The 22,645-nt window shown below is 38.3% G+C and overlaps 1 protein-coding gene across 1 annotated transcript in view; it reads right to left on the bottom strand.

Annotated features, from left to right (window-relative positions):
- Positions 1 to 14,624, bottom strand: part of Abca6 (ATP binding cassette subfamily A member 6) — a 66,339-nt gene extending 51,715 nt beyond the window's left edge. Inside the window, exons 1-8 of the mRNA XM_041635807.1 lie at positions 14,570 to 14,624; positions 13,458 to 13,558; positions 11,755 to 11,959; positions 10,631 to 10,789; positions 8,517 to 8,620; positions 7,588 to 7,814; positions 3,821 to 3,962; positions 86 to 271 (exon numbers count right to left, since the gene is read on the bottom strand). Of these exons, the coding sequence (XP_041491741.1) occupies positions 86 to 271; positions 3,821 to 3,962; positions 7,588 to 7,814; positions 8,517 to 8,620; positions 10,631 to 10,789; positions 11,755 to 11,959; positions 13,458 to 13,553 (1,119 nt within the window). The 5' untranslated portion in view covers positions 13,554 to 13,558; positions 14,570 to 14,624. The remainder of the gene's footprint in view (positions 1 to 85; positions 272 to 3,820; positions 3,963 to 7,587; positions 7,815 to 8,516; positions 8,621 to 10,630; positions 10,790 to 11,754; positions 11,960 to 13,457; positions 13,559 to 14,569) is intronic.
- Between the last annotated feature and the right edge of the window lie 8,021 nt (positions 14,625 to 22,645).

Below are 22,645 nucleotides of genomic sequence, written 5' to 3'. Positions count from 1 at the left end.
GAATTGAACTCAGGACCTTTGGAAGAGCAGGCGATGCTCTTAACCGCTGAGCCATCTCTCCAGCCCCGATAACCTGTGTTTTTACCTTAGCCATCCCAGAGGTGAAGGCAAAAGGGCTGCAAATGCTCAGAATCCATTCCAGAGAAGTGGGGAGTTGTTTGTTAAGTACAGTGAACCCCACACACCCCCAAAGGAGGGTAAAGAGAAATACAATCAGATTGGTGAGGATAGCTTTCTGAAACAAAACAGCCATCAGGAAGGCTACAGCTATCTGGAAGAGAAAAGACATTAGCGGTTGTGAGTCAGAAAGCCTTTGAGGACCAGCTGCAAAGCCATGCTCATGGCTCATACAAGGTATTATCAAGGGGAAAGGGAGAGGAGTGTGAAGCTATACCAACTGTGCTCTGCCCTCTCTTAAAAAAATAAAATTCATACATGTCCTACCCATTTGTTAGGCATTTCTTTCTACAGAAGAGATAGGGAAAGTTGAATGATAATCCAAGAACTGGGTAGAAACACAATGTTGGGGAATTAAGCAAAGCTAAATTAGTGTACTGAGGAAAATTATCCATCTACACGACTTCTGTAGATATCATCCTAGAAGATGAGAAAATACAGAAAGATCTGTGTAGAGAAGGATGGTGAGAGAGATGGGTGTGAGAAAATAAAGAAAAACTCAAGGGGCTGGGAAGGCTGCTATGTGGAAAATGTCAAGAATAAATCAAACAGCAGAGGATATCTGCCTCTATGAAAATGTTACCGCAAATCCCACTAATTTGTTTAATAATTTGTGTTAATAATTATAATAAGCACGATTCAAATCATACGTGGCACTTTCTTTAAATCCTTGAGCATTTTAAGAGTTTAAAAAAATTGAGCTCTTCTTTCTCAGTGTTCCCCTAAATCTAATATTCCGGTCTCATCCCCAGCTCTGCAACAGAACACATTTGGCAACTGTGGCTGCCTCCCATGCACACACGCCAACTCGCATCTCCTGTCCATCCTGCAGATCTCCCTTTTCTAACCTTCTCCCACTCCTTGTTACTGTGTCCCAGATCCCAGCTCCAACAGGCACTACCTGCTAACCCAAGGGCTGCTCCTACCAGGACAACAAGGAGACTGAAGGTGAACCCACTCCTTATCTGCTGCTCCAGAGATCCAATCCCCCTTGTCAGAAGGCTAAGGTCAACAACACACATGACAGCTTATGCTGGCAAGGATGTGGACCAAGGAGAACACTCCATCATTGCTAGTGGGCCTGCAAACTTATACAGTCACTATGGAACTCAATACAGTAGTTCCTCCAAAAATTAGGATTTGAGCTATCTCAAGACCTAGCTATCCCAACCGCTCTTAGGCACTACCCAAGGGAAGCTCCCTCCTACCACGAGGACAATTGCTCAATTATGTTCATTGCAGCTTTATTCTTAATAGTCAGAAATTGGAAATAACCGAAATGTTTTTTAACAGAAGTATAGATAAAGAAAATGTGTCAGCTGCTAAAAAAAAAAAATGAGATAATGAAACTTTCAAACAAATGGGTGGATCTAGGAAAAAAAGCATCCTAGTGAGGTAACGCAAACCCAAAAAGATAAGTAGTGTATGTATTCATTTATAAGTGGTTATTAGCCATTAAGTAAATGATAACCAGGCTACAATCCATAGACCCAAAGAGGTGTGGGGGTATGCATGGATCTCCCTAGGAGGGGGAAATAGAGCAGATTTTATGTGCAAATTGGAGGCAAATGTGGACAGGAACTAGGGTATGAGGGAGGGTGGAGGCAGAGGCTGCAGACAGATGCCTGGAACTGCAGGGCATTTGAAGGATGGGAAACCTAGTACAGTCGAAACTTTCTGGAATTATATGAAGGTGATTCTAATGATGTTTCCTAGTAATGGGGGATATGAGTCTCAACTGGCCACTCTTGTAACCTAGTAAGGCTTACAGTGGTGGGACTGAGTTGTTGGCTAAAGGGGGTCCCATGGAAATACCCAAACAAACAGCTGGGGCTCAGACAAAGGGTTGCATTCTGCAAATTTACAAGAGGGCTCCATTGCTGAAAACAACACCCACACAACTCACTGAAAATGGAGAAATCAAGCTGCTGCCTACATGGAGCCTTCAATCCTATGTTCTAGTCACTTTGGTGTGGGAAGGTATTTTGCAGGCTACCAAAAAAGAAACACGGACACCAACCCAGCTACAAAACATTTGAACTACAATCTGTCCTGCCTAAAAAAAATGCTAGGGAAACGGTGGCAAAGAATTTGTGGTAGTAGCCAGCCTACATCTGATTTGGCTTAAGGCCCACTCCACAAGACAGAACCCACATCCAACACTGCTTCGGTAACCAACAATCAGAGACCAGGTAGCCCAAGGACCTAGTGCAAAAGAAAACATTATTGGTCTAAAAATATTCAATAAACTGACTCCTAATGATACTCTGCTATATTCATAGATCAGTGCCTTATCCAGTTACGATCAGAGAAGCTTCCTCCTGCAGCTGATGGGAGTGGGTGCAGAGACTTTACTCACAGAAAGTCTAGATGAGAGGTCTCCATCAAATCCCTCTCCTCAGAGTTTAGGGAATCCCCTGGAAGAGGAGGCTGAAAAATTGTAAGAGTCAGAGGGGATGAAAGACACCAGGAGAACAAGGCCCTCTTGTTCAACTAAGCAAGGTGAACATGAGTTCAGAGACTGAAGCAGCAAGTTGAGGGCCTACATGGGTTTGCACCGGGTCCTCTGCACATACATGATAGCCTTTAGATTAGTATTTTATGGGAGTCCTGGGTGTGAGAATAAGTGTGTTTCTGACTCATGTGCCTGCTCTTGGGAGTCTTTTCCTCCGGTTGGGTTGCCATGTCCAGATTTGATATGATATTTTTTGTTTCATCTTATTATACTTTAATTAATAATGTTTAGTTGTTATCTCTTAGAAGCCAGTTATTTCCTAATGAGAGACATAAAGGGAGTGGATCTAGAGGGGTGGGGGGTGGGAACTGGGAGAAGTAAAGGGAAGGGAAACTATAATCAGGATATATTGTATGAGAAAAGAATCTATTTTGATAAAAGAAAAAATAGAAGGAAGAAAATGTCCCTTGCTTGTGTCTAATTCATAATAGAGATACACAAGGTGATGTACGTAGCATCTCAATGAAGCTTAAGACTTCCCAGAGGCCTTTTTCCCTGATAGGAGAGCTACTCTAATGATCATAGTCAAACCAGTCCACAGACTAGCTGTACACCACCCTTCCCTCCTTCTACTCTTGCCCTCCCTTTTTCTTACTTTAACTCTGGGTATTGATGTATTATCTTCACTTGCGTCTACTGAAGACGCAACATAAAGTTGAAAATTTACCTCCATGAGACCGATGTTGGTCACCATGATAAAATAAAAAGTAAACTTGAGCAGTAGGACTAACTGCCTGGCAAGATATTTTTTACTCATTAAAGGCAATTAAAAGATTCACAGTTAAAATCCTGAAATACCTCAAATAAAAGATTTTATGAAAAAAACATTTTTGATGCACCATCTTATTATGGATGCACAAAACTTCTTAGAAAAAAAGAGACCCAATTTACTTGGATTTACATTATTTTCAAATATCTATTGAAACTTTCTCAAGCAAACACATGTGTATCCATGTGCTCAGGCCTACATACACACACAAACACACACACACACACACACACACACACACACACACCACATCACACCAGACATGAAAAAGTGCCTTCCTAACCTCCTAGGAAATTAAAGTTTGCTACTCACAGCTACAATCTCATGTGTAAAAAGTGATAATAAACGTATGCACTTACCAAAGATAATCCATATAAGAAAAAGAGCGTAAATATGACAGGGAAACCAGTCATCACTATAATTTGGGCAGAAGTTATGATAACTGCAATGAATATGGAAGTAATGAAGATGAAGCCAACATAGATTAAGCCCCAGGACAGCCTAAACAAAGACAAAAGACATTTAAATTATTTAGCCTTTTAAGTAAATGTTTTTACATCTACAAAAGCATCTCAAGAACAACTCTGTTACTTTTGTATGTGTACTCTAGTTTAATAACTATGATATTGATAATATAGCTGAAGGTAATTGTGTATGCTCTTCTTTGTTATAATGCTCCATCCACCCCCCTTAGGTAATCTTTTGGCAAACATCCTGCTTATGAATCTGGTGCATTCTGATTGTGTTTACCACACAATAATGGGATGTGTCAAATATTATGGCATCAACCAATGGGAAAGAACGTCACAACCAATTAAGTGGCTATAAACCAAAGTATGGCCTTGCTGGTACCTGAGGCTAGGCTTCCATATGCATCCATTGCACAAATACTATGAGCACTGTATAAACTCTATGGTTTATGCTGTGTAGATACATGTAACTTGCTTTTATCAATCAACATTATCTATTGCATATAGAGCTTATTTATTTCATTGTATTAATATAGTCTAGCATTCTTCTGACCTTAGATAAATGTTTCCTATTTCTCTTTGCTATAATGGTGCCAAGAATTTTATTACATTCTTTCTTATGTAGATGTAGACGATTATCTTTAAAGTGAAATTACTAAATCAAAGTTTATGCCACCAGTTTTATTAGATATTACCAAATAACCCTACCTGTAAAACTGGAAGGAGATATAACAGCTGATGGTCAGTCAAATGTCAATCAAATGCCTCTACAGGCATCAGGAGCTTGAGCATCTCTGCAGGCAACACTACCACTCATTAAAGAAAACTAAAAATGCACACCTCGGCTGATAACATCGCATACTTCCTATTCCTATTATTTCTTTACTTAAATGGATGCAAGTGATGGCACACCTCTACACTTTTACATTATTTTGCTCTAGATGTGTTGGTGTTCACATTTTTTACTAAGTATTTGCTAAAGAACATCATCCACTACTAGAGCTGACTAGACTGTAAGAAGGCATATGGCCATGCTCCTCATTTACAAATAATAAGGCTGTGATCCCTAAGTTGATGGGTATGTGAAAAGTCACAAAATAAGCAATTAACAAGACACAAATGTAATTGCATCCATTATTCTGCCCAGAGTTCTTTTCATTGTTTAAAATTGAAAGATTAATAAGAATTCATCTCCTACAGAATGTAGCAAAATATGCATGTACTTTACAACAGTACACCCAAGTAAAATACGTTAGCTGGATTTTACTGTTTATTTAGTTTGTAACCTCATGTCATTATAATGAATTGGCCCATGTTAGAAATATCAGCATTTTTGAAAAGTGTAACATATCCAGTGAATTTACTTCTTTCTTAATTTATTTTTATTGAGCTCTACATTTTTCTCTGCTCCCCTCCCTGCCTCTCCTCTCTCCTTCAACTCTCCCCCAAGGTCCCCATCCTACCAATTTACTCAGGAGATCTTGTCTTTCTCTATTTCCCATGTAGATTAGATCTATGTATGTCTCTCTTAGTGTCCTCATTGTTGTCTAAGTTCTCTGGGATTGTGATTTGTGGGCTGATTTTCTTTGCTTTATGTTTAAAAACCACTTATGAGTGAGTACATGTGACACTTGTCTTTCTGGGTCTGGGTTACCTCACTCAAAATAATGTTTTCTAGCTCCATTCATTTGCCTGCAAAATTCAAGTTGTCATTATTTTTTTTTCTGCTGTGTAGTAATCCATTGTGTAAATGTACCACATATTCCTTATCCATTCTTTGGTTGGGGGCATTTAGGTTGTTTCTCTGAATTTACTTCTTAAGTACAGTATGGGACTACTTTAAGTATGATCGAAAAACAACAGTATAGAAGAATTATGAAATAAAGACAATAAAATAATTACTTAAAAGGGGTATATGGGTGGAGTTAGAGAGGCAATAGTAATGAACTTATATAAACCTTCTTACTTGCAAAGCAATACAAACATACTTTTAAAAACAATTATTACATTTCATATTTATTACATTAGTTGAAGTCATATTTATTTCCAATAGATGTGTGATACTTGGAAAAGATTTTTCCAAAGCATTTTCTTTCTTAATTCTAAGGATATACATATCAATTCATCTCTCCAGATTTTAACTGATATGCATACTTAGAATCATCCTGAAAAATGACATCATAATGTTTAGTCTCTCTTTGGTCTGACGTCAGCCTGACTGGCATCTCCCTAATATGAGATGACCTTGGGCATTCTGCTCCGGACTTGCCTTGGACTGGACCCCTTCTCTAGAAGTCTACTCTCTCCTCTCCTCCCTCCTAACAGATTTGCATGACAGGAAATACACTCACTCCTTTATTATTACCAGTGCTGCCATACAAAACTTCCTCACTTTTTAAAGACCTGGTTTCCTCCTTGTCTATGTCTTAATCCATATACATTAGAACTAAGATTATCTTTGTTTGTAACTATATTCTACACAGAAAGAAAGATTCTAGACAATAATTTTACTTCAGGGAACCCATTACTAGATTGTTTGATCAATAATTATTCATCCAATCCATTTACTTTTACCATTCCACACCCATAGTTTCTGTTTTTTTGTAGAGGGTTTTATTTGTTTCTGTATGCTTTAAGTGGTGTTTGTTTGAGTTTTCATTAGGTTTGGTTTATCAAGAAGGACCTCAGTGCCTCTGTAGACATTACAGGTAAGCCAGAAAGAAACTCTACATCTTCCAGGATCCACCTACCCAGTGCTGAGATTATACACCTGCATGGCCATGCCCAACCAAGTGCTTTCTTGATTTGAGTATTATATAGCGAATTAACCTCTAAGAATCAATATCAAAACACGTCATGTTTCCTCTGAGCACATAATTTTTCTTTAGACCTGATAATATATATTTTGTCGCTGATACCAAACTCTTCTAGGTTTTAGCCGAGTTGAGACTTTTTTTTATTTTTATTTCTATCTGTTTAAACTCATCCACTGTTTTCCTAGGTCTTTATTTCTGTGGAAGTGGTTACCTTTATTATGTCACAAATACATAAAGAGATACATCCCTGTATACATACAAACATATACATCAATTTCAAAATGACTTTAAAGTGTTTGTGGGGTGAGGTAAGGTATGAACATTAATATGTAGCTCAAATGCTGTTATTAAGTCATTCCTAAACACCAGTCTATGTTATGCCCTGGTCATAATACTCCACTTAATACAGCATTTACTTACTTCAAAACATCCCTGGCTAGCCAAGCCCACGAGCACAACAGAACCTTTACAAGACTGTTGTCTTCACATAAGGAAGTGTGGTGATGTCCCCTCATAACTAGGATTGGTTGGGCAGAACTGCCATTCTGCACTACTGAGTCCCTGCTCTGACATTCATCATCTACTGGACACTAGATAGCTCATTTATCCTCATTCACAGACTCAACAATAGTGTCCCTATAGTAGAGGCTGCATAGGGAAAAGCCAGAACTAAGAGCATGTTCAATGAGTTACAGTTATTATCTTGCATGGAAGATTTAACAAAGACTAAACCTAGTAGTCAGAGCAAAAGAACAAGTAGCGCCACATATCAAATTTAAACTGCTAAATTATAAAGCAAAATTAACACTTCCACTGATCTATGATTTCTTTATGACTCACCAGAATGCCGAGTCTTGTAGACCCATCATTTTCATCAGTTCCTTAGACTTTTTCCTCTCATTGGTAACATTGCGTGATATAAAATATACAAATGAGGAGAAATAAAGCAAGCAGAATACAATAAAAAACTCATATTGAAAAGTATCTTTAGTAATGAAAGGTAATGTCTTCATGCTTATGGCATTAACGGACATCAACTTCTCCATCACAGAACGATTTGTTGTGATCTAGAGAGAGACAGAAACAAACAGAATTTAAAGGGCATCAATCAACAAAACGGGCAAGTCTTGGAGACCGCACTCCTGTCGTTTTCCGAGCTTCATGCTGTGGTCTAATAACACAGAGTGTCCCTTTGAGACAAGAGTGGGTGTGTTGTTTTGCGGGTTTCTGTGAACCATTTCGGAACTGGAAGTGTTAAAGCAAGCGGTCCCTTCCTTGTCTAAAAATCTGGGTTTACATACTTGCTCGTTTGACTGTGCCCCTCTACACTGCATTTGGAAACTTCATCCTCGCCGTAGGATGAGAGGTAGGATCTTTGGGGAAGTAAGTAAGCCATGGGGCCCCGCCCTCACGGTCGGATGTGTGACTCAGCAAAGGGTAGGCAAGTGTTTCTAATGTGCAATTTGCCCCTTTGCTCTCCTGCCGAGTGAGAACACAGCGCTCTTCTTCTCTTTGACCTTTCATCCCTTCTGCCATGTGAAAACTCCTAGGCGGTGACAGAGGAGAAATGAGCTTTTCGAGGGCTAATCATATACAGGCCACACTTGAGAACTGTGAAGAGTAACTATGCTCTTCATAAATTACCCAGCCTTGGGGGCTTAGTTATTATTGCACGCCAAAGGAACTGTGACATTCATTTTTCATTAAAAATGTTGATGCCTCTGAAATGAATTATCGTAGCCACTAGAACTTTTCAGTGAAGCACTCACTTCTATGATAGCGGCATTGATGGCAGTTTGTAAAGGCACAAATCCTCTCTTCCAGTATCTGGACAACGAACAGGAAACATCACCTCGCATATCCCAGCAATGAGCTGTAAGCACAAGGAAAAGTAGAACCATCATGGTGGGATAAACGCTGATTGGGAATAAGGAACAAAAATCTAAGAGAAAACCGTTGAAACTCCACTAGTCAGAATTCTAACCTCACAGAGTGGTGCAAACCTGTAATCCTAGCAACCAGGAGGCTGAAGCAGAAGAATGGTGGATTTCTAGGCCAGCGTAGGCTATATGGTGTGATCCTGTCTCAAACCAAGCAAGCGAACAAACCAACAAGGTAGTTCTGAGAAGAGGCAAATATGGTAAGATGTAGGGTATATGGTTTAGAAAAAAAAAAAGCAGCTTCTTGCTCACACACTACGAGACTAGCGAGAGAGCAATCACCAGCTTCCTGAGACACGACAAACAAGGTTTTAGGGTTTCTATATTAAAGCTACACACACACACACAAACACACACACACACATACACACACACACACTTCTGTGTCTAATAGCTTGGAACTTCCCTGAAGTAGGATGTGTGTGCATGAGAAGAAACTTATCCCAAATAACCTGGACTCAATTATAGTAAGATGCAGATCTCCAGGTAGGAAGTGGAGGTGCCAGCGTGATACAGTGCTTGAAATCTCGTGACAAACTACTGCACAGACATGTGATGACTAAGACAAAGGACCACAGCCCTTTCTGGGGGAGAAACAGAAAACGAGGTGCACTACCTATACTCTGGTAGTCTCGGGAATTTTCTTCCCAATGTTTTCCCGTGGCCTCGCCTGTGCTGGAGCACAAGAACACGTTTTTTACTCTGTGCTTGAGTGTCTCTAGATAACCCTTTTGCTGCTCAAGTGACAAGACCCACATGTCTATGGCAATTTTACTTACAAAGGCCACTTCTCCCTTGGTCCTAATCTACTTAGAAAGTGATTTCATCCTAGAGGGGTCTCTGAGTCACCATAAATATCTAAAGTAGCTCTATTGTGTTTATCTTATTTGTATATCTTTTTTAACCTCCAATCCCTGAAAAGAATGATTTTTTTTTTATTTTTTGGTTTTTTGAGACAGGGTTTCTCTGTAGCTTTGGAGCCTGTCCTGGAACTTGCTCTGTAGACCAGGCTGGCCTCGAACTCACAGAGATCCACCTGTCTCTGTCTCTCAAGTACTGGGATTAAAGGCGTGCGCCACCACCACCTGGCGAAAGGATTCCTACAAACAAGCTCCATGGTTTCTACTCGCTGTGCTCTCCAGGAACTCAGTGAAGAATACACAGCCCGCACTCCGCATTGACTAGTAGCAAAGAACTGGTTCCAGAGGTTACGCCAATTTTATGTCAAATACCTTTTAACCCACAAGCCTACCCCCTTTCCAGTGTCTCCACTATCATCTAAGTGGCCATCAGGTTTCATTGCCTTCTCCCTGAACTTCTTGCAGCTTGAATCCTCTGGGCTGAATCAGGAGTTCTCTCTTCACTTGGACAACTCTCCACATGCTTCCCTGATTAAAGTGCTTCCATGTCTACCCAATGGCCCAGGTTTACAAGATGCCGCACAGGACCTAGCCCTTATGCAAATTCAAAATCATTCTCCTCGCACATCCCATTGGCTTTTCATGCTCTTCTTCCAGCTGTTATAAGATGCTCTCATAGGCTTTTACCCTAATGAAACTTAGTATCTTCAGCTCCTCCCACTTGCTGTTCCCTTGGTCTTATTTTAAAAGTTACTTCTCTAATCCAACAATCAAGAATCTTGGATCCAATTACCAAAAGTACTCGCCCTTACAACTAGCTATTCAACGCTTGTCTCTCCTAATCAATGGCTGCTGTATCCAGCATTGAAATCCGATCATTCCTTAGAACTGTGAGCTCAACAGATGTACGCTGAATTATTCTGCAGTGCTGTGAAATAAACCTCTACAATTAATATAACAGTCACAATCAAATGTTAGTCTGTTTTCTCCTGTGAAACTGAAAGTATCTGTTGCCCAACCCTACCTGTTCCTCTTGTTGAAAACACAAAGACTGTCACAAGAATGTTTTAAATGAAAAGTCACCTAATATATCTTCTTTCAAAAATGGATATCCATGTGACAGAAATACTTCTAACTTGTAAGAGAAGGTGTCATTAAATATGATTCCAAGAGCATGGGGAATATTCTTCAGAAGCATATTATCCAAGTCTTTCTTACTTGGCAACCCAATGATTCTCGTTCCTGTGAGGGATAAGGTAAAAACAGATATACTGGGTTGTACAATATTTCACCAAAACAAAATGCGATATTAAACTGAGCCATGTTTTTATAGACATTCCCACTTAAACTAAACAAACTAAAAGACAACCTAGAAAATATTATTTTACTGTTTCAAATCACAGAAAACAATCGTGCGTGCAAATTACAGGTTTTAATAAGCCAGGTGGCAGATAGGGGACAAAGCCCACCTTGCTGTCTGTTGAGGGTAAGAACAACCTACTGTTGTTGTCACTATACCCTGAGGGTTCCAGAATTCCTCCGGAAGCAAAACCACTGACAGGATTTTTGTCTCATGAAGAAACAAAATAACAGACTCTAAATAACCAGAAATGTCATTAATTAGAAATAGAATATTAAATAATAAATAACCAGACTACACCCAGCTTGCGCACAAATGAAATATGTGTTTTATTAGTCTTGGTTACAAAACAGGCCTTATTTAAACTCAAAACCTTCAAAGGTTGTGCATTCTACACTGTACATAAGAAAGAATATCACCTTCAGATTACACATCGTTAATGCTCATACTTATGAACTTATGATTAAATAGCCATGACCTAATTACTTATATTTTTAACAAGCTACAAATCTCAATAATTGGATATCCATGCTAAAAATATATACATACCTCAGTAACTACATTTCTCAAGATGCTAATTTTCAATTTGCATTTTTTAAAGCTTCAACTTATGGAAGCCTATAAACATAGGCTCATGTTTTAATAGGTCTCTATGAAGCTGAAAGAAGTGTAAGATATTGTTGTAAAAGAAAACAAAAACCTAAGAAGATTATATGCTATCCTGATGCTTGAACTTATTAGAATGACGTTTTACTGTAGCTTCAAACTAACATGTACACATCTTATTAAAAATTATGAATCTATAAGACCAATAAGTTTAAGTCTTTCTTCCCACTGGCTTATTTACCTTTCATAGAGGGAGAAAAGGTTGTTTTATTCATTATCTGTTGGGTTATGTTAGAGACTGGTGTATAAAAAACCATGATAGAAGATCCATTAAATTCATCTAAACTTCCAAGATCCTGAGGTGGGATTTCAGGGAGTTGCATATTTTCTTTGAAAAATGAAAACTGCCCCATATACAGTCCTATAATAATTGGGATGCTCCATTCCTATAAAAAAATTAAGAGAAAAAAATAATAAGGCTAGATATAGTTCTCCTCAAGTTGGTCAATACCAAAGAACTTTGAAGACAAGTTAAATTTTTCCATATAATATAATTTCTCATTGCTGTATATTCTTCTGAGAAAAAAAATTAACTAAAAACAAATTCTGTGTTAGTGGCCACATGTATCACTCTCTGATCTAAAGCTTTGTATTAAATCATGAATGATTTCAGTGGTCATTTGGAAACAGTGGGATACCTAACTTTGAAAATCTTGATTGTCTGGAAAATCAATTTTAGACATAAGGCACAAAGTGGGAAATCACACTGTTTCTTGCTGGTTGTTATATTTTTTATTAGAAACTAAACGGAATAAGTAGAAACTGAGTGGCAGATACTCTCTAGTGAATCACCAATAGCAATCATTTCCTCCTTCTTGATATAACGCTAGAACACACTTTTTTTCAAGCAATTGAGGATTCTTTAATGCCCAAGAACACCTTTCTCTACTCTGACTGCCATACAAGGGGGAAATGAACCAGTAACCGCAAAGCACTCTCAAAACAATGTAGAAAGAGAAAATACAGTTGAGTTTTTACATTAACAGCCATTTTAGCTTACCAATGCAAGGACTGATCTGGACAAATCACTTATGTCCTTGTCTTTGGGATTTACTTCTAGTTACTGACACCTCCTGTTCACTTATTTAAAGTGACCACATTGAGTTAATATAGAATGAATCAATTTGAAAACTGCAGGTCTTAAGTAGAACATACTCTTAACATACAAGTGCAAGAGGAAACAGGTGTTCGAGCATTTATGGCAAGTGAGCAGACATGGTACATGTCACAGTCTTGGTTGGACTATACTCTCTGTCTCAGTTCTTCTTCGTCCTATCGGTACTTCAGCAGAGGTTACCAGGGTCTGAGGAGACAGCAGAGTCTCCAGAGGAAGGAGCCTAGGTGCCTGGATAAACAGAAAAAGCTGTATTCCCACTCAGCCTCCTTCTCTTCTACTTCTGACTGTACTGCAAACAGTGAACACTGGACGCTTGCCACGCATCAAGCCACCGAAACTTGCACCACCACTCAAACAATGCGCTGTGCACAAACCAACAAGGTGTTCTTTTGTAATCCTTGACCAGAATCTTTATGTAGAAAATCAAAAGGTTTTAATATAAAACAATAAAATTAAGATTTCTCATATTATACTTACCAATCTGTATTATGTCTTGGCTCCCAATGTAGGACACGTGATCATTTAATGTTTGTTACAATCATCATACAAATAATTTTTACTTTATCTTTTTAAAAATGTTCTAATTTTAGTCTTCGTAATGCTATGGCATTGGTCACAGACCTTTATGAGTTTCTCAATTAAAAAATATAGCTAGAAATAGCAACCTTAAAAGTAATGAACCTAGTCTGCTAAGTATAATGCAATCTTTGAAATAACTGGTCACGGAAAGCAGAGTTCCAAGGAAAGGGTGAAATGTCTGCACATACCAAGAAGCTCTCCCTTCTCCCTCTCCATTTCTTGAGCAGATTCTTGTGCAGAAGGACGCAGGTTTGCTGATACACACTCATCTCCTTCATACTCATCCCAGCTGCTCATTAGGTGAACAAACAGTAAGTGAGCCAAAGATGTAAGAGTCATTGAAGAAAGTTTCGTGACTGTATTTCTGATTCAAATATCTACCACACGTAATAACTGTCATGAAATGCTGTAAAATATTGTTGCAACAAGTTGTGATGAATTTTTTTTACTTTAAACACATTTGCTTTAAGGTGTTTGGAGGAATGGGTGATGGTCGGATGTCACATTCTTACAATAAAACTGAACATTCTAACTGGAAAAAATGTGTCATTATGGCGCAGAACATAGAGAAGTATAAAACAGATTTGAAGATGTGAATAAAGTAATTCAGTTAGTTTTATTCTATTAATAGTTGTCTTTGTTCCTTGCATTTTAGTAAAAAAATATTTCGTAACTAATCAAGTCAACAACAAAATTCTGATTTCTTAAACCCACCTGAACGATAAGTTACATTCATTATACACAATCCCAATTAAATATGTTTGGAATACTTACCTTCAGGTTGAAATAAAATACATTTAACTGAATAACTTTTCTCAAAAGGAATATACTTTAGGGTAATAGTCCAGACTCAAAATTACTTGATTCTGACAAAAGGAGAATAAGACTTCCCTCAATTTTGTGATTATAGATGCCACTCTATAACTCTGAGAGCAAAGTACAAAATAAACTTTTTTTAAGAAAAGAATAATAGAAACTGAATGAAAGAATAATTTTGCCCAGAAAATTTTCAAATAAATAAATTTTAAAACTTTTTCAGTTTTTATAATCTTTAAATTTATTCTTTTCTAAATTTACATAATAAAACTTTGTGCAGTTTTCCCTTGGCTAGAATGGAAGCAAGCTGGAGGTTCTACTGCTGTATCTATAAAATTGGGGAAAAATTAAAAATTAGCTCTTAAAATAACTTTAAAATATTTAAGTTCCTAGAAACATCTGAAAAAAAGATTGATCTTAGCAGAGCACAAAAATATTTGTTTTACTTGGCAGAGTACAAAATATAACGCTAAGCTTTACTTACTGTTGGGGATGTTTACGTTCCTTGGAAGCAGTCACACGGTCCTCTTTTTTCCTAGTACGCCAGCTAAAACATTATCTCTGGTTCCTCATATATTTCTTAAGTAGGTGGTTACTCTCGGTCGTTCTTACTCAATCTGCTCTGAAAAGGGATGTGGTCAATTCGAGCTGCACATGACGAGTTTGTTTTGTTTTGTGTGTCCCTTTTCCCTGTAAGCCAGTTATTCTCCTGGGGAAACACTGCTCTGTGATTGGTTGAGAATAAAACAAACCCTATGCCTGTTCATTCAGCCTTTCTACTGTAGGAAAAAATAAAGAAAATAAGAAAAAATATTTGTTTAAGCCTTTTAGATATGTTTAAATTAAGATGGAGAAGACAAGAAAAGAGTAAAAACGTTAACTAACCAAACTAAGTCGTTAAAGTTGTATGAGAAAATACTAATTCGTGTTTTCTCACTACACATAGCTAAACACAGCTGTTAGTCTTCAACTTGGCAACTTCATGCGAAGTGGGAAAAATAACAGAGGCTGAAAGTTTTTTTTCTTTTCTTTTCCTATTTTTTCTTTTAAAAAATAAAGTAATCTATAGTCTACTCTGGAGAGATCCCTACGGTAGACAAATGAAGAATTATTTTCAAATGTATTTCTCCTACCTTGTTCACAGTCACGTGTGATTTTATGAGTTATGTAGGCAAAATAAAATGTATTTTAAATGACTAAAACACATAGAAGTATTCAGACGTCTATGCACCAGGACTAGAAAACCTGAAATCTATTCTCTTCTCATTGCACAGTGGGCCTGAAAGGCACTGCAGACTTTTCGACCTGCCGCAGCAAATGGCAAAACAGGCAAGCAAAGTCCATGGGTTGGGAAATCTCAAATATTTGACATGGCTCCTGATTCCACATGTGTTAATAATCATAAATCAGAGAAATGTTCCAGAGTATAGGAGACAATTTAGGACAATAACAGTTACAGCCATGATGATATACTTGGCAACTAATTCTACTTTTAAAAGTAGACAAAAGCGAAATAACATATCTTTTACATTGAAAAATTGTAAAAAACAAACAAGTTAACAGAGGTGTTCTTAAGGTCCCAGAACTGTAAAATAAAGCTCTCAAATACTTAAAAATTTGTTTCAATAGTAGAACAAATCTTTTGAAGTCACTTAAAATATAATTAAGATTTCTATTAATTTTGTTACTATAGTTGTTTTATATTCTTTATATTCCATTTATTTATTTAATTCATTTTTAGTTTCTAGAAGCAGGGTTTCTCTGTATCCTTGGCCATCCTTGAACTCACTCTGTAGATCAGGCTGGCCTTGAATTCACAGAGATCCCCCTGCCTCTGGCTACCAAGTGCTGGCATTGAAGGTGTGAGCCACCACTGCCCAGGTATATTTTATTTTTGAAATCATTTTCACTCTGCCTTTCTTAAAATTATATTAAAACTCAGAGCTTTAATACCAACAATTTATTAAATATATTTACTGTTTCCTCATTGTTTCTTATACATGCTTTGTTGGCCTTTTCTTTTGTCATATTTGTTTGACACAAAGTCTCTCGCTGAACTTGGATCTAGACTGTTCTCTTCATTATGGTTAATTGTATTTTAAATTTGCATGTGAAAATAGTCCCACAAATATAGTGACCTAACATGATGAGGAAGATGAAACTTCCAGGTAGGACAGTGAAATATCAGGAAAATACATTCCAAATTAGAAGTTGATATGTATAACTAAACTTTAAAAATAGGGAATAAAGGATAATGAAAAGTACTAAACAACGGGACAAGTGTGTGTGAAGAACTAGGCCTCCTGGTGTCCTAGTGTTTCCATGACCTAGGCTTTATCACTGACAGGTAAATAATCTAAAATTCATTTGCCTGCATGAATCTAGATGCTTTGCACAACTATTCAGTGCTAAACAGAGACTAGAGAAAGATCTCACATCTTCTACCCCAGGAGAAAGTAGGATATAAAGTTTCTGTCCAATCACTGTGATACATAGAAAATGAAAACCCAGGGTTGGAAAGGTGGCCTAGCAGGTTAGAGCATGATCTCAGATCCATACATTAATACGGAAAAGCTGAATATAGCCATGCACATGCATGTATGCAATGGTGTGGAAGGTCATTTTGTTTATGTGTTGCTTTTACTGGTTAGTAAATAAAGAACTGGCTTGGCCTATAGCATGGGAGGAAGAAGGTAGAGTTAGGGAAACACCATGGAGCTGCTGCCAGAGTCAGACATGTTGAAACACTGCCGATAAGCCACTGTCTTGGCTTATGGCATGGGAGGAGGAAAGTGGAGTTAGGGAGACACCATGGAGCCCCTACCAGAGTCATACATACTGAAACACTGCCGGTAAGCCACTGCCATGTGACGATACACAGATTAATGGAGATGGGTTAAATTAAGATGTAAGAGTTAGCCAAAAACAAGCTAGAGCTAATGGGCCAACCAGTGATTTAGTTAATACTGTTTCTGCATGATTATTTTAGGTCTAAGCTAGTCAGAACCCAGGAACCAACAAGCGCCCTACTGCAACAGTGTGATGTAGGGTAAAGACAGAGGGATTATTGGTGTTCACTGGTCAACAGCTCACCAAATCCAGGGAGAGACTCTATCTTACAGAAGTAAGGTAGAGGATGATAAAGCAGGACACCCAGTGTTCTCCTCTGGCCTCCTCTCATATCCACACGCACACACACATGTGCATACATCACATTCATGCATATAACATACATTTCATTATCTCTTTTTTTGAGATGATAATATTACATCATCTTTCCCTTCTCTTTTCTCCATCCAAACATTCCAGTCCACCTCTACTTGCTTGCTTTCTGACTCATGACCTCTTTTTCATTAATTGTCGTTATGACACATTTTTAATTGATTTTCCTCCCATAAAATATATTCCAGCCACAGTTACCTCTCTCTCCCCTCCTCCAGTTCCCTCACCTCCCTTCTCCCAAGATTCACCCTCTTCCATTTCCATTCAGAAAAGAGCAGACCTCCAAGAGACAATAACCAAATAAACAAAATGAAATACAATAAGATAAGGCAAACACTCTCATATTAAGACTGGACAAGGGGACCCAATAGGAAAAAAAAGAGTCCCAAGAGCAGACAAAAGAGTCAGAGAACACCTACTCCCACTGTTAGGATTGCCACAAAACCACCAAGCTACTAGCCATAACATATATATGCAAAGGACCTTATATATACCCTTAAAGGCCCTGTATTTAAAAGGAAAATAATAAAATGAAAACGTAAAGAGTGGGTGTATGCATATGTGTTTTATTTGTCAGATTTTGGGTACAGTAGGCAGGAGGGAGATCTCCTAAATAATAGGGACAATATTAAAGCAGTTAGTATTTATACTCTAGAATAAAAGTTAATTCTCTGATCTTGCACCATTTCCTTAAACATTTCGCTCTCAATATTTTTCAGCTTTTGAAACCAAGAAATATAAATGTTGACATACATATAGAACATGCCATATATATGATTATTGTGGGAGTTAAATTTATGTATCCAGTCTAATGGCTAGAAAATTGTAAGTGCCCCCACTAAAAAAAAAAGTCTATTGCTTTTGATTGCCTTCTTTCTCTTGCTATCATTAACACTACCTGGAATCTTACAAAAAAGGCACCAAAAATCCACAGGGATATGAATGCAGGGAATGGAGTAACAGATTAAAACCACATTATTCCTAGAAGAGAACTTCATGATCAAAATCCAACATGCATTTGAGGAGGGAAAAGGGGGTAGATTACTAGTAAGTTAAGAACTAAAGTTAATAAACTAATTTATGCAAATTAGCTAAATTAGGAAAGAAAGAAGCTAACCCATTAAAATATATGAAATTTAAAAATAACAATAATAGTTAAGATTAAAACTTAGTGAATACACTTACAACATATTATGCACAGCTAGAGTTCTTTTAGTTCTTCAAAGTATTGAACATTTTATTATAAATTATAGCCACCAGATCATGTTGTAGGACACTAGATTTACTCCTTCCATTTTAGTACCCATTATCTGTCTTCCTTCTTTCTTCTCTCACCCTCTCTCTCTGTGGTGGTTTGAATGAGAATGATTCCCATAAGCTTATATATTTGAATTCTTGCTCCCCAGTTAGTGGAACTGTTTGAGAAGGATTAGGAGGTGTGTACCCACTAGAGTGGGTATAGTCTTCTTGGAGTGAGTATGGTCTTGCTGAAGAAGTAGGTCACTGGGGTGTGGGCTTTGAGGTTTCAAAAGTCCATGTCTGAGCTCAATCAGTATGTCTCTGCTTCCTGTCCATAGATAAGGATACTAAACTCCCAGCTACTGCTCCAGTGCCATGCCTACCTGCTTCCCACCATGATGATCATGGACTAACCCTCTAAAAATGGTAAGATTTCTTTTATAATAGTTGCCTTGATCATGGTGTTTCTTCATAGCAATAAAACAGTAACTAAGACAGAAATTGGTACCAGATCTGGGGTATTACTGTGATAGACCTGACCATGCTTTTTGTTGGAGAAATGTGAAAGACTTTGGTACTTTGGATTAGAAAAGCAGTTGAACACTGTAAATTGGCTTAGTGGGCCACTCTAGTAGGAGCATGGAAAATAGTACTGAGAGCAATGTGGCCAGTAGCAACCCAGCTCAAAAGGTTTCAGAGAGAAATAATATTGGAGACTTTTTTTTGGTGCGATATTTGGCAAATAATGTGGCTTTTTTTGTCCTTGTCCAAATCTCTGCCAGAGGCTAAATTTAAGCGTTTTGCATTAAGATCATTGACAAAGAAGATTTTATTTTTTTATTTTTATTTTTTATTGAGAAAAAAAAATTTCCGCCTCCTCCCAGCCTCCCACTCCTCCCCCCCTCCCCCACTCCTCTCCTCGTCCCCCCACTCATCTCCCCCTCCCTCTCAAGTCTGAAGAGCAGTCAGGGTTCCCTGCCCCGTGGAAAGTTCAAAGTCCTCCCCCCTCCGTCCTGGTCTAGAAAGGTGAACATCCAAACTGGCTAGGCTCCCACAAAGCCAGAACATGTAGTAGGATCAAAACCCAGTGCCATTGTCCTTGGCTTCTCAGCAGCCCTCATTGTCCGCCATATTCAGAGAGTCCGGTTTTATCCCCTGCTTTTTCAGTCACAGTCCAGCTGGCCTTGGTGAGCTTCCAATAGATCAGCCCCACTGTCTCCGTCGGTGGGTGCACCCCTCTTGGTCCTGACTTCCTTGCTCATCTTCTCCCTCCTTTTGTTCCTCACTGGGACTTTGGGAGCTCAGTCCAGTGCTCCAGTGTGGGTCTCTGTCTCTATCTCCATTCATCGCCAGATGAAGGTTCTATGGTGATTGCAAAATATTCATCAGTGTGGCTATAGGATAGGATCATTTCAGGTTCCCTATCTTCAGCTGCCCCAGGAACTACCTGGGGACCTCACCTTGGGCACCTGGAAGCCCCTCTAGGTCCAAGTCTCTTCCCAACCCTAAGATGGCTCCCTTAATTAAGATATGTGCTTCCCTGCTCCCCTATCCAACCTTCCTTTATCCCAATCATCCCGTTGCCCCAAATTCTCCCCATCCTACCCTTCTCACTTTTCTCTCCCCATCTCCCCTTACCCCCTCCCACCCCACCCTTAAGATCCCAATTTTTTGCCTGGCAATCTTGTCTACTTCCCCTACCCAGGAGGATAGCTATATGTTTTTCTTTGGGTTCACCTTCTTATTTAGCTTCTTTAGGATATCAAATTATAGACTCACTGACCTTTATTTATGGCTAGAAACCAATTATGAGTGAGTACATCCCATGTTCATCTTTTTGGGTCTGGGTTACCTCACTCAAGATAGTATTTTCTATTTCCATCCATTTGCATGCAAAATTTGAGAAGTCATTGTTTTTTACCGCTGAGTAGTACTCTAATGTGTATATATTCCACACTTTCTTCATCCTTTCTTCCATTGAAGGGCATCTAGGTTGTTTCCAGGTTCTGGCTATTATAAATAATGCTGCTATGAACATAGTTGAACAAATGCCCTTGTCATATGATCGAGCATCACTTGGGTATATTCCCAAGAGTGGTATTGCTGGGTCCAGGGGTAGGTTGATCCTGAATTTCCTGAGAAACCGAAACACTGCTTTCCAAAGTGGTTGCACAAGTTTGCATTCTCACCAGCAATGGATAAGGGAACCCCTTCCTCCACAACCTCTCCAGCAGAGGCTATCATTGGTGTTTTTGATTTTAGCCAATCTGACAGGTGTAAGATGATATCTCAAAGTTGTTTTGATTTGCATTTCCCTGATCACTAAGGAGGTTGAGCATGACCTTAAGTGTCTTTTGGCCATTTGAACTTCTTCTGTTGAGAATTCTCTGTTCAAATCAGTGCTCCATTTTTTAATTGGGTTAATTAGCATTTTAAAGTCTAGTTTCTTGAGTTCTTTATATATTTTGGAGATCAGACCTTTGTCTGTTGCAGGGTTGGTGAAGATCTTCTCCCAGTCAGTGGGTTGCCTTTTTGTCTTAGTGACAGTGTCCTTTGCTTTACAGAAGCTTCTAGTTTTAGTAGGTCCCATTTATTCAATGTTGCCCTTAATGTCTGTGCTGCTGGGGTTATACATAGGAAGCGATCGCCTGTGCCCATCTGCTGTAGGGTACCTCCTAATTTCTCTTCTATCAGGTTCAGTGTGCTCAGACTGATATTGAGGTCTTTAATCCATTTGGACTTGAGTTTTGTGCATGGTGATATTTATGGGTCAATTTTCATTCTTCTACAGGTTGACATCCAGTTGTGCCAGCACCATTTGTTGAAGATGCTTTCTTTCTTCCATTGTATACTTTTAGCTCCTTTATCGAAAATCAGGTGTTCATAGGTTTGTGGGTTAGAATCTGGGTCTTCTATACAATTCCATTGGTCGACTTCTCTGTTTTTATACCAATACCAAGCTGTTTTCAATACTGTAGCTCTGTAGTAGAGTTTGAAGTCAGGGATGGTAATGCCTCCAGAAGTTCCTTTATTATATAAGACTGTTTTGGCTATCCTGGGTTTTTTGTTTTTCCATATAAAGTTGATTATTGTCCTCTCAAGATCTGTGAAGAATTTTGATGGGACCTTGATGGGGATTGCATTGAATCTATAAATTGCCTTTGGTAGAATTGCCATTTTTACTATGTTTATCCTTCCAATCCAAGAGCAAGGGAGATCTTTCCACTTTCTGGTATCCTCTTTAATTTCTTTCTTCAATTCCTTAAAGTTCTTGTCAAATAGATCTTTCACTTCCTTGGTTAGATTTACCCCAAGATATTTTATGCTATTTGTGGCTATCATGAAAGGTGATGCTTCTCTGATTTCCCTCTCTGCTTCCATATCCTTTGTGTATAGGAGGGCGACTGATTTTTTGGAGTTGATCTTGTATCCTGCCACATTATTAAAGGTGTTTATCAGCTTTAGGAGTTCTTTGGTGGAGTTTTTGGGGTCGCTTATGTACACTATCATATCATCTGCAAATAATGAAAGTTTAACCTCTTTCCTCCTAATTCAAATCCCCTTGATCCCCTTATGTTGTCTTATTGCTATTGCTAAAACTTCAAGCACTATATTGAAGAGGTATGGAGAGAGTGGACAGCCTTGCCGTGTTCCTGATTTTAGTGGGATGGTTTTGAGTTTCTCTCTGTTTAATTTGCTGTTAGCTGTCGGTTTGCTGTAAATAGCTTTTATTATATTTAGGTATGACCCTTGTATCCCTAATCTCTCCAAGATTTTTATCATAAAGGGATGTTGAATTTTGTCAAAAGCTTTTTCAGCATCTAATGAAATGATCATATGATTTTTTTCTTTCAGTTTATTTATATGCTGGATTACATTGATAGATTTTCGTATGTTGAACCAGCCCTGCATCCCTGGGATGAAGCCTACTTGATCATAATGGATAATTTTTCTAATGTGTTCTTGGATACGGTTTGCCAGTATTTTGTTGAGTATTTTTGCATCGATGGTCATGAGTGAGATTGGCCTGTAATTCTCTTTCTTGGTTGAGTCTTTGTGTGGTTTTGGTATCAGAGTGACTGTAGCTTCATAAAAGGAA

This window comes from Microtus oregoni, unplaced genomic scaffold (genome assembly GCF_018167655.1).
Source record: "Microtus oregoni isolate MIOR12 unplaced genomic scaffold, Mior012 000048F_ref0000485, whole genome shotgun sequence".
Taxonomy (NCBI): domain Eukaryota; kingdom Metazoa; phylum Chordata; class Mammalia; order Rodentia; family Cricetidae; genus Microtus; species Microtus oregoni.
This window is presented reverse-complemented; position numbering and strand designations above follow the sequence as displayed.